The following is a 20,993-nucleotide window of genomic DNA, read 5'->3' on the forward strand; positions in this document are numbered from 1 at the left end:
TCAATCTGCTGTGTTCGGGATGAAAAAAAATGGAATCCCCGAATTTGACATTTCAGTTGTAGCAAGGATATGCAGTGGATTTGATTTTCTAAACGGGCTGTGTAAACAGTGCCCGAGGCTCTACAGTTAGTTATTTCCCCAGTCGACAAATGCCCTCAGTGAAAAGCCACATCACTCCTCCAGAATCACTCATTGTTTTCATAGAATTTCAAAATGATTTCGCTGCAATGAGAGAATCCAAGAGTTTTGCAGCAGCCGTCACTGGAACCAGACCCACTTGTGATGTTATTTCCCCCGAGACGGTGTTTCCTGCACTGAAACTGACAGGGTTTGTGAAACTGATCCGTTTCAGCTCAGTCATTCAGGAACCTGGAATTCCCACAGTTTGAGCCCGCGCTATCCCGAGCTCACTTCTGATTGGTCACCCTCTTCTCATTCACATGTCTCAACCAATCGCAGAGCTTCGAATTAGGAAATACAACAAATCACTGGCTTAAATTGGCAGAGAGTTTGAATTCGAAAAAGCCGCCAATTTCAGTGTCGGAAAGAAGCGAATTGATGGAACATCTGGCGTTAGTTTAAAGCTGTTCGTAAAATCGCGCCACGACTTTGTGCTGATAAAAGCGGAATAAAAAAAGTTTTTGATGGGTTATATATATTACGTAGTTTTAATCTGTGATTTTTTGTCTGCTTATCTGTAACTGGCGGTAAAAGACTCTATTCAGCAATCTGTAACGGAACAAATAACTCAAAATTGGTGATGAAGTAATAAATTAGACAGGCTTTGAGGGGACAGTGAGAAATCACTGAAACAGATGCTTAAACATTTGAAATAGTTCTCATTCGGTCCTGTTACTGACATTTTGGAATCAGACAGGAACCAGCCCTTTCACAGAGACTGTGGGTGGCTCTGAAAAGAGCCTTTGGTTTATTAGGTGACATTTGGCCGCTTTATTTTTTCTGGGAGCTCTGAGCGCTGGTTTTCTTGGGCAGCAGCACGGCCTGGATATTAGGCAGCACCCCACCCTGAGCGATGCTCACCCCTCCCAGCAGCTTGTTGAGCTCCTCGTCGTTGCGCACGGCCAGCTGCAGGTGTCTGGGAATGATGCGGGTCTTCTTGTTGTCCCGGGCCGCGTTACCAGCCAGCTCGAGGATTTCAGCGGTCAGATACTCGAGCACAGCAGCCAGATAGACCGGGGCTCCGGCACCCACACGCTCAGCATAGTTGCCCTTTCTTAGGTGCCTGTGAACACGGCCCACCGGGAACTGCAGTCCGGCCCGGGAGGAGCGAGACTTGGCCTTGGCCCGAGCTTTGCCGCCGGTCTTTCCTCTTCCAGACATTTTCACAAATACTTTCACAAAGAATGGATATTTTCCGCAGCATTTACTTTACTTATAGACTGAAAACTCTCCCCATTGGTCGCTACTCAATTCACCTCATTTGCCTATATTCTTCACAAATCAGGTCACTGACAAACAGAAGTGGGCGGGATTTACCGCCACAACATCAGAAGCAGAAAATTTGTCAATTTCACAAAGCCCGCCAATTTCATTGTCGGAAAGGAGTGGATTAAAATAAATGTCATCCTGAGTCAAATATTTAAAATCCCTTCTCTTTATTTTGTTCTATTCAACTCTTTCCGTCACCAATTACAGACGCGGGTTTAAAATGTTGTTTAAATTGTGGATCTTTCTCCAATCGCTTTCAAACTGTCCCGGGAGGTACTAAATCCCTGTTCACAGCATTTCCCTGAAGGGAAACATTCAGTTTATCTTCAATCAGAGCCCAGTGTCCTTCTCTGAAAAGAGGGAGCCGGATCGTGTCCTCAAACTGCCCTTAATCTGTTGTGTAATAATCCCATTCCGGGCTGTTACAGTGCGGAGAGTTGCTGTTAAGAAAATGATGAATCAGTTCACATTTCAGGAATAGAGTGAAGGGACTGAGGTCTGACCCTTACCGCTGAAAGCAGCTGTTAATGCGGTCATTCAGGGGCTGTGCAAAACCACAATAACAGCTTTAAGCAAAAAAGTAAAGGCGGATGAGCGGATTATGGGTTTTAGTTCGGTTTATGGGACAGCAGACAAAAACACAGCAGTGGGACATTTATTATGTTACACATCGTCTTAAAATGATTTCATAGAGATGATGTAGCTTTTTCAGAGAGATTGTGGGTGGCTCTGAAAAGAGCCGTTGTGTTTGGGATGTTTTTCAGTCCATTGTGCAGTTTTACTTGGAGCTGGCGTACTTGGTCACCGCCGTTGTCCCTTCCGACACGGCGTGCTTGGCCAGCTCCCCGGGCAGCAGCAGGCGCACGGCGGTCTGGATCTCCCGGGAGCTGATGGTGCTGCGCTTGTTGTAATGGGCCAGGCGGGAAGCCTCACCCGCGATGCGCCCGAAAATATCATTCACAAGCGAGTTCATGATGCTCATGGCCTTGGAGGAGATGCCGGTGTCGGGGTGAACCTGCTTCATCACTTTGTAGATGTAGATGGAGCAACTCTCCTTCCTCGACTTTCTCCGCCTCTTGCCGCCCTTTGCTGACGGTTTATTTAAGGTTTTCTTGGCGCCCTTCTTAGCAGCTGCTTTCTTCTTCTCCTCAACCATCTTCAGATTCAATTTCAGACACAGAAATAAACCAAACTCTTTCCGAGTGCGGATTAAATAGACAATCCCACAGCTCTATGCTAATGAGGGATGGGGGAAAGTAAAGATTGTGATTGGGTGATTGGGAGTGATGTCACAATGGTTTTTTATTGTAATTCCACAATTGGTCTCTTTCGCCATCCAATCAGATTAAATATTTGCAACCAATCACAAACACCCTTACTGCAATCAGGAAGTATATTTCACAAAGACTCTCTCCAGTCCCAGTTGATATTGAAAGAACGCTCCCTGTGTGGAGCTTCCTGGAAATGTCCTGGCTGTTGTCAGGAGGACACTTATTGACTGATTCTGTGTCGTTGTGTCTCTGCTATTGCATGTGAGTGTGCAATTAATTTCCTTTTTAGTCTGGGCGACTGTGTTTGAGTGTTTTATGTAATTTGGTAACTCTCAGTCTCTGGTGCTGTATGGATTCATTCTGTCTCTGTCAGGTACTGTGTTTGAGTGTGAGGAGATGAGGTGGAGTGTTGCAGCAAGGAAGATGGAAAAGAGCATTGGTGCCGATGACACAGCCTTACTTGACCCCAGTTTGCACTCGGATTGGGTCAGTGATAGATCCGTTGGCAAGGATTACAGCTTGCATGTCGTAGTGCAGTATGTTTTAGGAGGACATTCCATAATCCCTCTCGGTTGGTAGAGTCGAAGGCCTTTGTCAGGTCAGAGAAGGCCATGTATAAAAGTTGCTGTTTCTCCCTACATTTTCTTGAAGTTGTCTTGCTGTGAAGATTATGTTCACTGTGCCTGTTGATGGACAGAATCCACATTGTGATTCCAGTCGGAGCTCTTCAGCCACGGGGAGGAGGCAGTTGAGAAGGACTCTTGTGATGACCTTCCCTGTGGTGGACAGCAGGGATACCCCACTATAGTTAACACAGTCGGTCTTGTCAACTTTTTTTAAAGATGATCACAATTACCGCATCGCGGAGATCCCCTGACATGCTCTCCTCCTTCCAGTTGAGGGAAATGAGACATGTATTTGTGTCGAGTGTTTCTCTGCCATATTTTAGAATTTTGATGTGAATTCTATCTATTCTGGCAGCCTTATTGTTTTTTGGCTATCCATCTCTAGTATCATGTGTGAATGTGGGATTCATTCTGTACCTGTCACTCACTGGTACTTTGTGAAAGTGTGAGATACATTCTGTATCTGTCAGTCTTCGGTATTGTATGTGAGTGTGGAATACATTCTGTCAGTGGCACTGTGTGTGAGTATTTGATTCATTCTGTCAGTCTCTGGAATGTTATGTGATTTGGGACTTCGTCTGAATCTGTCAGTGGTTCTGTATGTGTGGAATTCAAGCTATATCTGTCAGTATCTCAGTGTGTGTGAGTTCATTCTTTATCTGTCAGTCTCTGGTGATTTATGTGAGTTTGGCAGTCACTGAATCTGCCAGGTACTGTAGGAGTATTTGAGAATGATTTTGTATGTGTCAGTCTTTGCTACGACATCGGAGTGTGGGATTAATTCTGTATCTGTCAGCCTTTGGTAGTGTGTGTGATTGTGGGATGAATTAATTCGCAGTCATTGGTGCCCAGTATGAATGTGGAAATCATTCTGTAACTCAGTCTGATATTGTTATGTGAGGGTAGGAATCACGTGTATCTTTCAATCCCGGGTGCTGACTGTGAGCATGGGATTCATTCTGTACCTGTCGGTGGTACTGTATCTATCTGTGGGATTAATTCTGTACCTTTCAGTCACTGGTATTGTGTATGAAAGTGGGATTAATTCTAGATCCGCCACACATTGGTTGTGTGTGTGTGCGTAAGAACATAAGAAGATACGAAATAGGACAGGAGTAGACCATTTGGCCCATCGAGCCTGCTCTGCCACTCAATAAGATCATGGCTGTTCTGATTGTGGCCTTAACTTCACTTTCCTGCCTGCCCCCATAACCATTGACTCTGTTGTAGATCAAAAATCTGTCTATTGCTGCGTTGAATATATTCAATGACACAGCCTCCACAGTCCTCTGGAGAGCAGAATTCCAAAGATTAACAACCCTCTCAGAGAAGAAATTCCTCCTCATCTCCTTCTTGAAAGAGAGACTGCTTATCTGAAACTCTGGCCCCTAATTCTACAATCCCCCACAAAGAGAAACATCCTCTCAGCATCTACCTGTCCAGCCCACTGAGAATCTTACAGGTTTCAATAAGATCACCTCTCAATCTTCTAAACTCCAGTGAGTATAGGCCCAGCCTGCTCAACTTTTTCTCATAAGACAATCAAACATCCCAGCAATCAAGCGAGTGAACCTTCTTTGAAGTGATTCCAATGCAAGTATATTCCTCCTTATTTAAGGAGACCAAAACTGTATGGGGATGGGATGTCACTCATGCCCTGTAAAGTTATGGCAAAACTTCCTTACTTTTATACTTCATTCCCCTTGCTAAAATTGCCAATTACTTGCCATACCTTCATGCTAACATTTTTGTAATTCATGTACCTGGACACCCAGATTCCTTGGTGCAGCAGCATTCTGCAGTCTCTGTCTATGTAAATAATATTCTGTCTTTCCATTCTACCTGCCAAAGTCGACAATCTCACATATCCCCATATTATACTCCATCTGCCAAATGTTTTCCCACTGACTTAACCTATCTATATCTCTTTGCAGACACATTTTGTCCTCCTCACAACTTGCTTTCCTACCTATCTTTGTACCATCTACAAATTTGGCAACAATATACTTGGTCCCTTCATGCAAGTTATTAATATAGACCATAAATAGTTGAGGCCCCAGCACTGGCCCTGTGGCACTCCATTAGTTACAGTTTGCCAATCTGAATATGCTCCATTTATCCCCACTCTCTGTTTTCTGTGAGTTAGCCAATCCCATATCCATGTGTGTATAGTTTTCAGTTTGTATCTGTCAGTGCCTGGTACTCTATGTGAGTTTTGGACTCTTTCTCAATCTCTCAGTGCTACTATTTGTGTGTTAGGTTGCTTTAGATGACTCAGGCTGAGGTACTGTGAGTGAGTACAATAATCAACCTATACTTTTCAGCATCTGGCACTGAGCATGTGTATCAGCATCACTTTATCTGTCAGTATCTGGTACTCTGTGTGAGTGGGGGATTCATTATATAACCTTCCGTCCCTGGGACTGTTTGCAAGTCTGGATTCATTTTACATAAAATGTCAGCACAGCAACAGGCCACAGATGTGGTTGGTTTTAAGCAGACAATATGTTTGAAGTTTTGCCAAGTATTAAATATCTGTCACTGTGAACATAATAGCGAAAGATAATGTATCTTTCAATCTGATACAGGATTGATGTGCAAATGTAACTCAGGCTGTACTAATCAATTTGATCAATGCCATTCAGTCTGACTCTGAGGGAGAATCTTGGACTTGTGTGTAAAATGAGCTCAGTCTGGAAATGTACAGTATCTTCCATCTGACACTGTATGAGGTTTTAGGACTGGTATGTAATTTATAGCTCAGAATAAACTCATCAATTTTGTATCTTTTAGTTTCACAATCCGGATGAGATTTAAACTGGAATCTGAGTTTGTATCTCAGGTTATACTATATTTCAGAATCTCTCAATCTGATTATGCACTTGAGATTTTGACTTGTATCTAATGTACATGTCTGGATACATTATGGGAATTAATCTTGATAATAAACTCGGAATGACCTGTGTAAATATTGGATCTCAGAAGATTTTTTTTTTAGAATTAGAATTAGAATTAGAACATTACAGCGCAGTACAGGCCCTTCGGCCCTCGATGTTGCGCCGACCTGTGAAACCATCTGACCTACACTATTCCATTTTCATCCATATGTCTATCCAATGTCCACTTAAATGCCCTTAAAGTTGGCGAATCTACTACTGCTGCAGGCAGGGCGTTCCACGCCCTTACTACTCTCTGAGTAAAGAAACTACCTCTCACATCTGTCCTATATCTATCACCCCTCAACTTGAAGCTATGTCCCCTCGTGTTTTCCATCACCATCCGAGCAAAAAGACGCTCACTATCCACCCTATCTAACCCTCTGATTATCTTAAATGTCTCTATTAAGTCACCTCTCCTCCTCCTTCTCTCCAACGAAAACAATCTCAAGTCCCTCAGCCTTTCCTCGTAAGACCTTCCCTCCATACCAGGCAACATCCTAGTAAATCTCCTCTGCACCCTTTCCATAGCTTCCACATCCTTCCTAGAATGCGGTGACCAGAACTGCACGCAATACTCCAGGTGCGGTCTCACCAGAGCTTTGTACAGCTGCAGCATGACCTCGTGGCTCCGAAACTCGATCCCCCTACTAATAAAAGCTAACACACCATATGCCTTCTTAACAGCCCTATTAACCTGGGTAGCAACCTTCAGGGATTTATGTACCTGGACACCAAGATCTCTCTGTTCATCTACACTGCCAAGAATCTTCCCATTAGCCCAGTACTCTGCATTCCTGTTACTCCTTCCAAAGTGAATCACCTTGCACTTTTCCACATTAAACTCCATTTGCCATCTCTCAGCCCAGCTCTGCAGCCTATCTATGTCCCTCTGTACCCGACAACATCCTTCGGCACTATCCACAACTCCACCGACCTTAGTGTCATCTGCAAATTTACTAACCCACCCTTCTACACCCTCTTCCAGGTCATTTATAAAAATGACAAACAGCAGTGGCCCCAAAACAGATCCTTGCGGTACACCACTGGTAACTAAACTCCAGGATGAACATTTGCCATCAACCACCACCCTCTGTCTTCTTTCAGCGAGCCAATTTCTGATCCAAAGCTCTAAATCACCTTCAACCCTATACTTCCGTATTTTCTGCAATAGCCTACCGTGGGGAACCTTATCAAATGCCTAACTGAAATCCATATACACCACATCCACTGTTTTACCCTCATCCACCTGTTTGGTCACTTTCTCGAAAAACTCAATAAGGTTCGTGAGGCACGACCTACCCGTCACAAAACCGTGCTGACTATCTCTAATGAACTTATTCTTTTCAAGATGATTATAAATCCTGTCTCTTATAACCCTTTCCAACATTTTACCCACAACCGAAGTAAGGCTCACAGGTCTATAATTACCATGGCTCTCTACTCCCCTTCTTGAATAAGGGGACAACATTTGCTATCCTCCAGTCTTCCGGCACTATTCCTGTCGACAATGACGACATAAAGATCAAGGACAAAGGCTCTGCAATCTCCTCCCTAGCTTCCCAGAGAATCCTAGGGTAAATCCCATCTGGCCCAGGGGACTTATCTATTTTCACACTTTCCAAAATTGATAACACCTCCTCCTTGTGAACCTCAATCCCATCTAGCCTAGTAGCCTGAATCTCAGTATTCTCCTCGACAACATTTTCTTTCTCTACTGTAAATACTGACGCAAAATATTCATTTAACACTTCCCCTATCTCCTCTGATTCCACACACAACTTCCCACTCCTATCCTTGATTGGCCCTAATCTAACTCTCGTCATTCTTTTATTCCTGACATACCTATAGAAAGGCTTAGGGTTTTCCCTGATCCTATCCGCCAATGACTTCTCGTGTCCTCTCCTTGCTCTTCTTAGCTCTCCCTTTAGATCCTTCCTGGCTAGCTTGTAGCTCTCAAGCGCCCTAACTGAGCCTTCACGTCTCATCCTAACATAAGCCTTCTTCTTCCTCTTGACAAGCGCTTCAACTTCTTTAGTAAACCACGGCTCCCTTGCTCGACAACTTCATCCCTGCCTCACAGGTACATACTTCTCAAGGACACGCAGTAGCTGCTCCTTGAATGTTATTGAGGTTAATTCTGTAACTTTGAAAAGGGAACCATGTGTCAGAACATAGAACATAGAACATAGAACATTACAGCGCAGTACAGGCCCTTCAGCCCTCGATGTTGCGCCGACCTGTGAAACCATCTGACCTGCACTATTCCATTTTCATCTATATGTCTATCCAAGGACCACTTAAATGCCATTAAAGTTGGCGAGTCTACTACTGTTGCAGGCAGGGCGTTCCACGCCCCTACTACTCCCAGTGTAAAGAAACTACCTCTGACATCTGTCCTATATCTATCACCCCTCAACTTAAAGCTATGTCCCCTCGTGTTTGCCATCACCATCCGAGGAAAAAGGCTCTCACTATCCACCCTGTCCAACCCTCTGATTATCTTATATGTCTCTGTTAAGTCACCTCTTCTCCTCCTTCTCTCTAACGAAAACAACCTCAAGTCCCTCAGCCTTTCCTCGTAAGACCTTCCCTCCATACCAGGCAACATTCTAGTAAATCTCCTCTGCACCTTTTCCAAAGCTTCCACATCCTTCCTGTAATGCGGTGACCAGAACTGCACGCAATACTCCAGGTGCGGCCGCACAAGAGTTCTGTCCAGCTGCAGCATGACCTCGTGGCTCCTAAACTCGATCCCTCTACTCATAAGAGCTAACATACCATATGCCTTCTTAACAGCTCTATTAACCTGGGTGGCAACTTTCAGGGATTTATGTACCTGGACACCAAGATCTCTCTGCTCATCTACACTACCAAGAATCTTCCCATTAGCCCAGTATTCTGCAATCCTGTTACTCCTTCCGAAGTGAATCACCTCACACTTTTCCGCATTAAACTCCATTTGCCATCTCTATGTCAGTTCTATGTGTATTTAATTTGTAGCTGAGGTTGCACTATTGTGGGATTGACACACTGATAATTTGATAGTGGGTGAGAATTTGGACTGGGATTTATGTATCTACCTGTCAGTGGTACTGAGTTGGGGTGACATGGAAACAACGTCTGTCTCTCCTGTTCTGTTTGATTGAGGGATTGAAAATGTGTCTCTGGAACTATTTCTGCTGTCTGAGACTGTGGAACTGATGACCTGTCTGTGTCTCTGCACTCTGTGAATGATAATGTACAGATTGTGTGTGAGAAGGAGCTGGTGACACTCTTCCTTGTAACTTGGGTGGAGGAAACATCACATTTATTCTGGTTCATTCAATTATTTGTCTGTTTGAACAAAAGTATGTTTGCAACTAAAATACAGGTGAGATCAAAGATACAGAGTTTTAATGAATTTAATCTCTCAAATAATAATGAGCCCCCACAAAGGAAGCCCAGCCATGCAAATATTATTATTGTTTGACTGCACTGCAGTAACAGGTTCTTCCCATTCTGTCTACTTCCCCCGTCTGCACACAACCCGAGAATGGCCTCTCCCTTCCCCCACTTACTCCATATTTCGAGGCCAGTTCTCGCTCCACTCCGCCTTTTCCAAACATCCCCCGCCTCCCCTGAACTTGCCCCGGACTCGATGCTGATCTCTGAGTCTATCTGCGGACACGCTCCCAAAGCGATGTGCTGCTGGAAGGAGGCTGCTGTTTGCTTCCTTCCCCCGGGAACGGGATCTCTCCATTCGCGGCTGTTTTAAACCATCTTCTTCCGCTCACAGGCAGTGCTGGGGGAGGGGAGCGCAGGCGCAGATTTCTGCAACAATTCCGCAAACAGAAACATGGAAAATTTCCGGCGCAGAATGAGGCCATTCGGCCCATCGTGTCCGCGCCAGCTCAAAGAGAGCGATCCAGCCTCATCCCACAGTTTCTTGTTATTGGACAGTGAAATGTGGAAACAGAAACGGACAGTCAGGATGTGGGGAGTTACACAAAGAGAATCGATTATAGGCACCAGGTGAGAAGTGTGAAGGACACATTTTAAACAGCGGCTGTTTGGTTTCACTTGAACGGTTAGACCATGGGAGCGAGAACTGGAAATCTGACCTGTGTAAAAGTCCCTGTTCCGTCGGTCAGTCCCATTCATGGCCTAGTGGATTGTTTCTGGATGTCATTTAATTGTTGTAAAACGGCCAAAGCTCCTGGTATGCAGTAGCTGGGGGCTGCAGGACTGCAGTGGAATCAGACACTGACTCTGTTTGTGTTGCTGGGTTTCCTTTGTGATTGTTCACAATGATTATTAATTGAATAATTATTTTGGTCTCTCTTGGAACTTCCACCACACCTCTTCCTGAATTATAATAAATACTTTTTCTTTCTACAGGCAAATACTTGAAGGAAGCAGAATAAATATAATGATGCCTCAGCACAAGGGGAAGTGCAGCCGGCTTCTCACACACAGTAAGTACAGTATCATTCAGAGAGAAAAGAGACATCAGTTTCACAATCACTGCCAGCAGTACTAGTCAGACTGGCACTGATCCCAAGTTCCAGAGACTAACAGTCAATCCAACAGTCACACAGAGCATGACAGACTGAAGTTGTTTCCATTTCACCCCAACTCTGTCCCTCTGACAGGTAGATACATCAATCCCAGTCCAAAATCACACCCACTATCAGATTGCAAGGCACTGTGTCACTCTCACAAGACAGCAGCCTGAACTACAAATTCAATGTCAGATCGAACAGACAAACAGTACCCGATTGTAAAGTACAGAATTAATCTCAATAATGTAACCAGACTGCAGACTGAGCTACATGTTACACACCACTCCACAAATCTCACAAGTGGTCAGACTGGAGGATACAGTATTAATTCCATTACGGCAGACTGAATGCACTGTTATCTACCAGGACATAAAACATATTGTAAAATGAAAGGACACAGACCTGAAATGTTAATTGTGTTTCTCCCTCCACAAATGCTGCCTGAACTGCTGAGTATTTCCAGCATTTTTGTTTATTTCATATTTCCAGCATCTGCAGACTTTTGCTTTTATTTTAGAGTTAAAGAAAGATTGCATTGTGAGGTGGGAGTGACTGCCCTTGACATCAAGGCAGCCTTTGACATGTATGGCAACAAGGCAGCCCTAGCAAAACCAATGAAAATAGAAATTGGGGCAAAATGCTCTGCTGTTTGCAGTCATACCTAGCACTAAGGAAGATGGCTGTGGTTGTTCAGGTCAATCATCTCAGTCTCCGGCCATTACAGCTGGAATTCCTTAGGCTCGTGTTCTAGGCCCAACCATCTTCAGCAGCTTCATAAACGACCTTCCCTCCATCACAAGGCCAGAAGTGTGGATGTTTTCTGATGATTGCCCAATGTTCAGCACCATTCATGACTCCTCAGATACTGAAGCAGCCCATGTCCAGATGCAGCAAGACCTGCACAACATCCAGGCTTGGTCTGATAAGTGGCAAGTAACATTGGCATCAGATAAGTGCCAGGCAATGACCATCTCAAACAAGAGAGAATCTAATCATCTCCCCTTGATGTTCAATGGCATTACCATCACTGAATCCCCCACCATTAACATTGACCATTGGTTACCATTGACCAGAAACTGAACTGGACCAGCCATATAAGTGCTGTGACTGCAAGAGCAAGGTCAGAGGCTAGGAATTCTGCGGCGAGTAACTGACCTCCTGTTTCCCCACATCCGTCCACCATTCACAAGGCACAAGTCAGGAGCGTGATGGAATACTGTCCACTTGCCTGGATGAGTGCAGCTCCAACAACACTCAAGTAGCCTGTTTGATTGCCCACATCCACCACCTTCAATATTCACTCCATTCACCACTGATGCACAGTGCCAGCAGTGCGTACCAGCTAAAAGATGCACTGAAGCAACACACCAAGGCATCTTCGACAGTATCTTCCAAACCTGGAACCTCTACCACCAACAAGGACAAGGGCAGCAGATGCATGGGAACACTACCACCTGCAAGTTCCCCTCCAAGCCACACACCATCCTGACTTGGAACTATATCACCATTCCTGCACTGTCGCTGGGTCAAAATCCTGGAACTCCCTTCCAAACAGCACCGTTGGAATTCCTACATCTCAAGGACTGCAGCAGCTCAAGAAGGCAGCTCACCACCATTTTGTCAAGGGCAATTTGGAATGGGCAATAAATGCTGGCATAGCCAGTGATGCCTATGTCCCAGGAACAAATGAAAAAAGTGAGGAAATAGTGAAGGGCTTCCATAGAATACATGCAGATATATTTCCTCTTGTGGTGGTGTCTGAAACGAGAGCCAAAAATATAAAATCGACATTCATAAAACCAATGAGGAATTCATGAAAAAGGTATTTATGTAGTGAGTGGTTAGAATCTGGAATTTGCAACCACAGGGAGAGGTCGAGGCGATAATATCGATGCATTTAAGGGGAGGTGGAACAACTGTATGGGAAGAAAGGAATTGAGGGATATACATATGGGGCTTTATTTTTCTTTATTTGTGCATATGAAGCAGGATGGCTGGAAATATGTGTAGAGCATCGAGCAGTTGGGATGATCCCAGTGCAGTGTTTTGTCTGGATGGATCTGCCCAGAACACTTGTGATGCAGGAGCTGGGAGCTTCAGTACTTCAGTGGAGACAGATACTGACACTGGTTTTCATTTGTGGGTGTTTTTAATGATTATTAATTGCGAAATTAAATTCACCTCTTTGATATTTTGCACCTCCCCGGTTCTTGAGTTAAGACATATTTTTTCTTCATACAGGCAAATACTTGAAGATATTGTGATGAATGTGATGGTTGCTGCACTCGAGGCACAAGGAACAGTGCAGCCAGCTCCTCTCACACACAGTAGGTACATTATCACTCAGAGTGCAGAGGTATCGACAGTTCATCAGTTCCCTAGTCTCAGACTGCAGAAGTAGTCAGGCCCACATGGATCCCGAGTTCCAGAGACACATTTTCAATCAAACAATCAAACAAAGCAGGAGAGAAATAAGTTGTTTCCATTTCACCCCAATTCAGTCCCATTGACAGTCAGATACATCAATCCCAGGTCAAAGTCACACACATTAACAGATTGAAATACAATGTGTCAATCTAAATATAATGCAGACTTAGCTATCAATTAAATATCAGATAGAATTGGCACACAGTATTGATTGAATGGCACAGAATCTAACGTAATGCTGTACCCTGAGATTTAAATTAAATACCATACTCAAAGCTCACATCCATTCATGATAAAGGATGTTTAAACATCCCCATAGTGTACCCTGAGATACAAGTTACATACAAGTTCAACATTCATTACAGTGAAAGTTTCTAAGGTGCTGAAAGATATTGTAACCTGAGACACAAATTAGATACCAGTTCAGAACTCACCCACACTGTGAAATGGAAAGATACAGAATCAATTCCATTAGTGCAGATTGATCTAAATATTATATACCATTCTAAAAACTCATACAATATCAAACTGAAATACAGTATCAATTCCATGAGTGTAGATTGATCTAAACATTGCCAGTCCAAAAATAAAACAGTATTAGATTCAGTAATGCTGATCGAAAGTGCAAACTGTGATGTAAATTAGATGCCTGAACTCACCCAGACTGCGGAATTTAAAAATACAGTCGACTGAGATACACATTATTTACCAGCCAAAAACATCTCAAACATTATCAGTGTGAAATAGATTATCAATTCCATTTGTGTAGATTGAAATCCACAGAACAAACCAGTAAAAAATCTCGTACAGCGGTATGGTGGTTTTGTGGTGACATTACAAGACGAGTAATCCTGAAGTCTCCACTAATGGTCCCGAGAAACAAGTTCAAATTCCATTACAACAACTGAGTAATTATAGTATCATAGAATCAAAGAAAGTTTAAGGCACAGAAAGAGGCCACTTGGCCCACCCAGTGTCTGTGGCAGATGAAAAACTTTCCACCCATTCTAATTCCACCTTCCAGCATTTGGTCTGTAGCCCTGCAGATGACAGCACTTGAAGTGTATATCCAGACTTCTTTTGAATGAATTGAGGCAGTGAGTTCCAGACCCCCACCACCCTCTGGCTGAAAAAAACTTTTCCTCATCTCCCCCGTAATCTTTCTACGAATCACTTTAAATCTGTTTCCCCCAGTCACTGACCTCTCTGCTAAGGTAAATAGGCCCTTCACTTCAACTCTATCCAGGCACCTCAAAATTTTGTATGTTTCAATGAGATTTCCCCTCAGCCTTCTCTGTGCCAAGGAGAACAGCCCCAGCCTATCCAGTCTTTCCTCATAGCTGCATTTTTCCAATCCCGGCAACATCCTCGTGAATCTCCTCTGTACCCTCTCGAGTGCAATTACATCCTTTCTGTAATAAGGTGATCAGAACTGCATACAGTATTCGTTGTGGCCTGACTAATGATTTATACAGTTCCAGCATAACCTCCCTGCTCTTAAATCTATACCTCGGCTAATAAAGGAAAGAATTCCATATGCCTTCTTACCACCTTAACGACCTGTCCTGCTACCTTCAGGGATCTGTGGACATTTACTCCAAGGTCCCTCACTTCCTCTACACCTCTCAGTATTCTCCCATTAATTGTGTATTCCTTTGCCTTGTTTAACCTCCCCAAGTGCATCAACTCACACTTCTGAATTGAATTCCATTTGCCATTTTTCTGTCCATCTGACCAGACCATGAAGATCTTCCTGCAGCCTGCAGCTATCCTCCTTGCTATTTACCACACAGCCAATCTTTGTGCCATCTGCAAACTCATACCCCCTACATTTACATCCATGAAGACTACATCAACTGCACTACCCTCATCTATCTTCCTTCTTAATTCTTCAAAATTTCGATCAAGTTGGTTAGACAAGATCTTCCCTTAACAAATCCATGCTGACTATCCTTGATTAATCTGTGCCTTTAGAAGTAACATTTTATCCTGTCTCTCAGAATAGATTCCAATAATTTGCCCACTACTGATGTTAGACTGACTGGCCTGTAATTATTTGGTCTCCCTCACTCCCTTTTTAAACAAAGGTACAACGTTAGCAGTCCTCCAATCCCCCATCACCACACCTGTATCCAGTGAGGTCTGGAAAATGATGATCAGCTCTTCTGCTATTTCCTCTCTTGCTTCTTTTTAGCAGCCTGAGGTGCATTCCATCCGGCGCTCGTGATTTATCAACTTTCATATACACTAATCCCATTAATATGTCCTCTCTCCCTCTGTTTGGATCACATCCATACTTCACACCCCTCTTCCTTATCTACAATATATGCATCTTCCCCCTCTTTTGTGAAGACAGATGCAAAGTATTTATTCAGAACAATGCCAGCATCTTCTGCTCTACACATAGGTTACCTTTTTCGTCTTTTCTGTGCCCTATTCTTTCCTTATTTATCCTTTTACTCTCAATGTATTGATAAAACATCTTTGGGTTCACCATGATTTTGATTGCCAATATTCTTTAATGCTCTCGCTTAACTTTCCTAATTTCAATGTTGATTTCCCCCCTCCACATTCTATACTCCTCTCGGCTTTCTGTAGTATTCAGTTCTCTGTGTTGGGCATAAACTTTCATTTTACTACCTTATTATACCCGTAAACTCCTTGACATCCATGGGGCTCTAGATTTGGCCTTCCCACCCTTTTTCTTTGTGGGAACATGTTGACTCTGAACCCCTGGAATCTCCCCTTTGAATTCTTCCCACTGCTCTGACACTGATTTACCTTCAAGTACCTGTTTCCAGTCCACTTTTGGTAAATCACTCTTCAGCTTAGGAAAGTTGGCCTTACCCCAATTGAGAACTCTAACTCCTGTTCTGTCCTTGTCCTTTCCATAATTATATTAAAACTGACTGAATTATGATCACTACCACCAAATTGCTGTCCCACTGCCGCTCCTTCCACCTGCCCCTCTTCATTTCCTAAAACTAAGTCTAAAACTTCACCCTCTCTTGTTGGACTTGCTACATATTGGCTAAAACAGTTCTCCTGAATGCACCTCAAGAATTCTGCTCCCTCAATTCCCTCTACACGAAAAGTATCCCAGTTCATGTTGGGGTGGTTCAAATCCCCTACTGTTACTGCCCTATTGTTCTTGCACTTCTCAGAGATTTGCCTACATATCTGCTCTTCTATCTCCCTCTGACTGTTTAGGGGTCTATAGTACACTCCCAGCAGTGTGATTGCCTCTTTTTTGTTCCTCAGCTCAATCTATACGGTCTCATTTGATAAACCTTCCAACATATCATCCCTCCTCACAGCTGTAATAGTTTCTTTGACCAAAATTGCCACTCCCTCTCCTTTTTTATCCCCTTCCCTCTCACGTCTGAAAACCCTGTAACCAGGAAGATTGAGCTGCCATGCCTGTCCCTCCCTTAGCCATGTTTCTGCAATAGCTATGATATCATACTGCCATGTGTCTAACTGTGCCCTGAGCTCATCTGCTTCATTTGCTATACTCCTTGCATTGATTTAGATATCCTTGAGCACTGCCAACATTTTTTGTTTTGAATTTTCTAATCAGTGTTTCCTCTCTCTTCCAGACTCCATTAATTTTCTGCCTTCCATTTTCATTTCTGATTTTGTCCCATCTGACTCTTCCTTCCAGTCCCCATCTCCCTGCCAAACTAGTTTAAACCCTCCCCAACAGCACTGGCAAAACATCCTGCAAGGAACTCCGTCCTGGCTCGGTTCAGGTGCAACCCATCCAACCTGTCCCAAAAATCTAAAGTCCTCCCTCCTGCACCATCTTTCCAGCCACACGTTCATCTGTCTTATCCATCTATTCCTGTACATTCATCTGTCTTATCCATCTATTCCTGTACTCACTTGCACGTGGCACTGGGAGTAATCCAGAGATTATTACTTTTGATGTCCTGCTTGCTAATTTCTTACCTCACTCCCTACGTTCTGACTGCAGCACAACATCCTTATATCTACCTATGTTGTTGGTTCTGATGTGGACTACCACTGCTGGCTGTTCACCCTCCCCCTTCAGGGTGCTCTGTAACTGCTCAATGACATCCTTGAGCCTGGCACCAGGGAGCCTACACTCCATTCCTGGATTCACGTCTGTGGCCACAGAAACACCTGATTGTTCCCTTGACGATTGAATCACTATCACTATGGCTTTCCAATCTTCCCTGTTCTCCCCGTTGCAGCTGAGTCACCCATGGTGTCATGTACTTGGCTCCGGCTGCACTCCCCAGGTGAAGCATCATTGTCCTCTGTATTCAGAACTGAATACCTGCTGGAGAGTGAGACGCACTCGGGGTGTCCTGCACTACTTGCCTGATTCTTTTTGATTGCCTGGTGGTTACCCATTCCCTCTCTCCCTGCATACTCTTAAGCTGTCGGGTGACCACATCTATAAACGTGTTATCTATGTACAAAGAACAAACAACAGTACAGCACAGGAACAGGCCATTCGGCCCTCCAAGCCCGCGCCGATCTTGATGCCTGTCTAAACTAAAACCTTCTGGACTTCTCGGGACCATATCCCTCTCTTCCCATCCTATTCATGTATTTGTCAAGATGCCTCTTAAACGTCGCTATCTTCCCTGCTTCCACCACCTTCCCTGGCAGCAAGATCCAGGCACTCGCAACCCTCTATGTAAAGAACTTGCCTCGCACATCCCCTCTAAACTTTGCCCCTCTCGCCTTAAACCTATGTCCCCTCGTAACTGACTCTGCCACCCTGTGAAAAAGCTTCTGACTATCCACTCTGTCTCTGCCACTCATAACGTTGTCAACCTCTATCATGTCGCCCCTCCACCTCCATTCTCAGTTTTGGGAAAAATAGAGTATATGACTGTATCAGTAAGTAGGAAAAGTTGAAATATGTTGTGACCAGTGGAGAAGTGTGATGAGAATAAACAGATACTCCTCTGATTTCAGCGACGCAAGCATTTGTGATTTGGCTCTGTAGCTTAGTTGGTTAAAGCACCTGTCTCGTAAACAGAAGAGCCTGGGTTCAACTCCCAGCAGACCCTTATTTCACATTTGTGATATGCTTTAGAAGTTTCCTTCTCAATCATTTACATCTCTGATTTGTGAACTTGAACTTGAAATTCAAATTACATGATGAATTTCAGTCACAGGAGAAAACAGCCTTTGTGAAGGATGTGAGTTGGGAATGGCTGTTCGTCCTTGTCCAGAAATTCAGTGCTGATATGCCAAAGGCAACTTCTTTGAAACAAATAAAAGCAAAATACTGCGGATGCTGGAAATCTGAAACAAAAACAAGAAATGCTGGATTCACTCAGCAGGTCTGGCAGCATCTGTGGAAAGAAAAGCAGAGTTAACGTTTCGGGTCAGTGACCCTTCTTCGGAACTGACAAATATTAGAAAAGTCACAGATTATAAACAAGTGAGGTGGGGGTTGGGCAAGAGATAACAAAGGAGAGGTGCAGATTGGACCAGGCCACATAGCTGACCAAAAGGTCACGGAGCAAAGGCAAACAATATGTTAATGGTGTGTTGAAAGACAAAGCTGCAAATTTGTTCACAGTTACATTCAATCTGGAAAACAGCTCGACATTAATCTCACTGAAGGAAAGTGTGACCACGTTGTATGTTTCAGAGTGTTTGTGTCGTTATGTGTTGCTTTCAACCGAGACTGGGACATGACACAAGTGGGAGGGTTGATCCAAGGTTTGGAATATTTCTCAATCAGGAACAAGAAAAATCAAAGGAACCAAATAAGAAAACCTATGTCTCGTGGGTATTGAGAGACGGTGAGAAGATATTAAACTTTGTTCCATTCAATCCGGCTGCGATGAACTTTGAATTTTTCTGCCTTTTATAAACATTATTTGAAGGGTCTCTGTAACAATGTTCAGTGTTGATGAGAGTGGGGTCTGGGTGAGCAGCTGCTGAGTGTGACAGGGTCAGGACTGGATGCAGGAAGTTCTCTGACACTCTCTCTCCCTCTCTCTCTCTGATGGCTTTGAGTTGATTTTCAAGTGGCAGCTGTTGGTGTTTGAGTAAATGAAGGAAGTTCCCTCCACCCATTTGTTTGGACAGACAGTGTAGTATAAGGATGTAAAGGGTTAATGCTGAAGCTAGTGGGATCAACCCCTCCCACTGACAGAGTGATGATGTAACAGTCACATGAGATGAGGTTTGGGAGAAGAGAGAGCAGCACCAAGGATGCTAGCTTAAGAGGTTTGATGAATGTGTATAGAGTATTGTGTAAATTAGAAAAGAGTTCTTAGTTCTTTCAGCAGGAAATGTGTCCAGAAAATATTCAGGAGTCGGAATGCAGATATTAACTCCAAGTGACAGTTCTGGGTGCATTTAACAAAAAAAAGGTAGTGAATAATATTGCTCACTGATTGAAATCCCCCAGTGAGGAGACAGTTAAACAGGTGATCTGTTGGGGCATCCTTCGATCCAAGGTTTCGACAGCATTTAATCTCCCTTTTTGGTGAAATTCTCTGTTATTTGCATCTTTTTTTAATCAGCTTTCATGGGTGAGTGAAAAACTCAAAAAAACTTAACAGTTCCATTCTTCCTTCTTCCCATCAGTTTCTCTTTTCTGTCTCAGATCAATATAATGATGAGAATCCCAATTTAATCTGCTGTTTCTGGTGTTTTATCCATTCCAATCAAAATTCAACATTCCAATCAAATCTATTTGTTATTCCACAGTGTCTCTCCATGTGTTTTATCCTGTTGCATTCTCTCACAGTCTGTTTGATGATCAATTTTACATCTCACTCTCTGTTCTGGTGAAGATCAGAAGCAGTGTTGTCTGTTTGCACCACCCGACAAGTCGGCCTGAGGCTGTGTCTCATCGATAATGTGGAGTTAGGAACATCGAAACATAGGAGCAGGAGTCGGCCATTCAGCCCATCGAGCCTGCCCCGCCATTCAATATGATCATGGCTGATCATCCACTTCAATGCCCTTTTTCCCACACTTTCCTCATATTCCCTTATGTCATTTGTATTTACAAATCTGTCAATCTCTGCTTTAAACATACTCAACGACTGAGCTTCCACAGCCCTCTGGGTTACAGAATTCCAAAGATTCACAACCCTCTGAGTAACAACGTTTCTCCTCATCTCTGTCCTAAGTGGCTTCCCCCTTATTTTGAAATTGTGTCCCGTGGTTTTCGACTCCCCAACCAGGAGAAACATCTTAGCTGCATCTACCCTGACTGTCCTTTAAGTATTTTGTGGGTTTCAATGGGATCACCTCTCATTCTTCAAAACTCTAGAGAATACAGCCCCAGTTTCCCCAATCTCTCTTCATAGAACAGTCCCACCATCCCAGGCACAAGTCTGATGAACCTTCGTTGAACTCCCTCCATGACAATAATATCCTTCCTAAGGTAAGGAGACCAAAACTGTACACAGTACTCCAAGTGCGGTCTAACCAGGGTTCTATACAATTGAAGCAAGAATTCACTACTCCTGTACTCAAATCCTCTTGTGATAAAGGCTAACATACTATTAGCCTTCTTAATTGCTTGCTGCACCTGCATGTTAGCTGTCAGTGACTTATTGACATGGACACCCAGATCACCCTTATATTTTATAACTCCGTTAATAAAGGAAAGGATTCCATATACCCGCTGAACCACCTTATTGACCTGTACTGCTACTTCAGGAATCTGTGGACATTCACTCCAACGTCCCTCACTTCCTCTACACCATTCAGTGTTCTCCCATTAATTGT

General features: G+C 43.7%; 1 protein-coding gene and 1 non-coding gene across 2 annotated transcripts; one reads left to right on the plus strand and one right to left on the minus strand.

Annotated features, from left to right (window-relative positions):
• Window positions 1-951: 951 nt before the first annotated feature.
• LOC137366428 (histone H2A-like) lies at window positions 952-1,341 on the minus strand. The gene has a single exon (XM_068028280.1). It carries the CDS (start codon window positions 1,339-1,341, stop codon window positions 952-954), a length of 390 nt encoding a protein of 129 aa, XP_067884381.1.
• Window positions 1,342-18,227: 16,886 nt separating this feature from the next.
• Window positions 18,228-18,301, plus strand: trnat-cgu (transfer RNA threonine (anticodon CGU)). The gene has a single exon. It is a non-coding gene; the product is annotated as a tRNA-Thr (tRNA).
• The last annotated feature ends 2,692 nt before the right edge of the window (window positions 18,302-20,993 follow it).

The sequence above is a fragment of the Heterodontus francisci genome, unplaced genomic scaffold (assembly GCF_036365525.1).
Source record: "Heterodontus francisci isolate sHetFra1 unplaced genomic scaffold, sHetFra1.hap1 HAP1_SCAFFOLD_88, whole genome shotgun sequence".
Taxonomy (NCBI): domain Eukaryota; kingdom Metazoa; phylum Chordata; class Chondrichthyes; order Heterodontiformes; family Heterodontidae; genus Heterodontus; species Heterodontus francisci.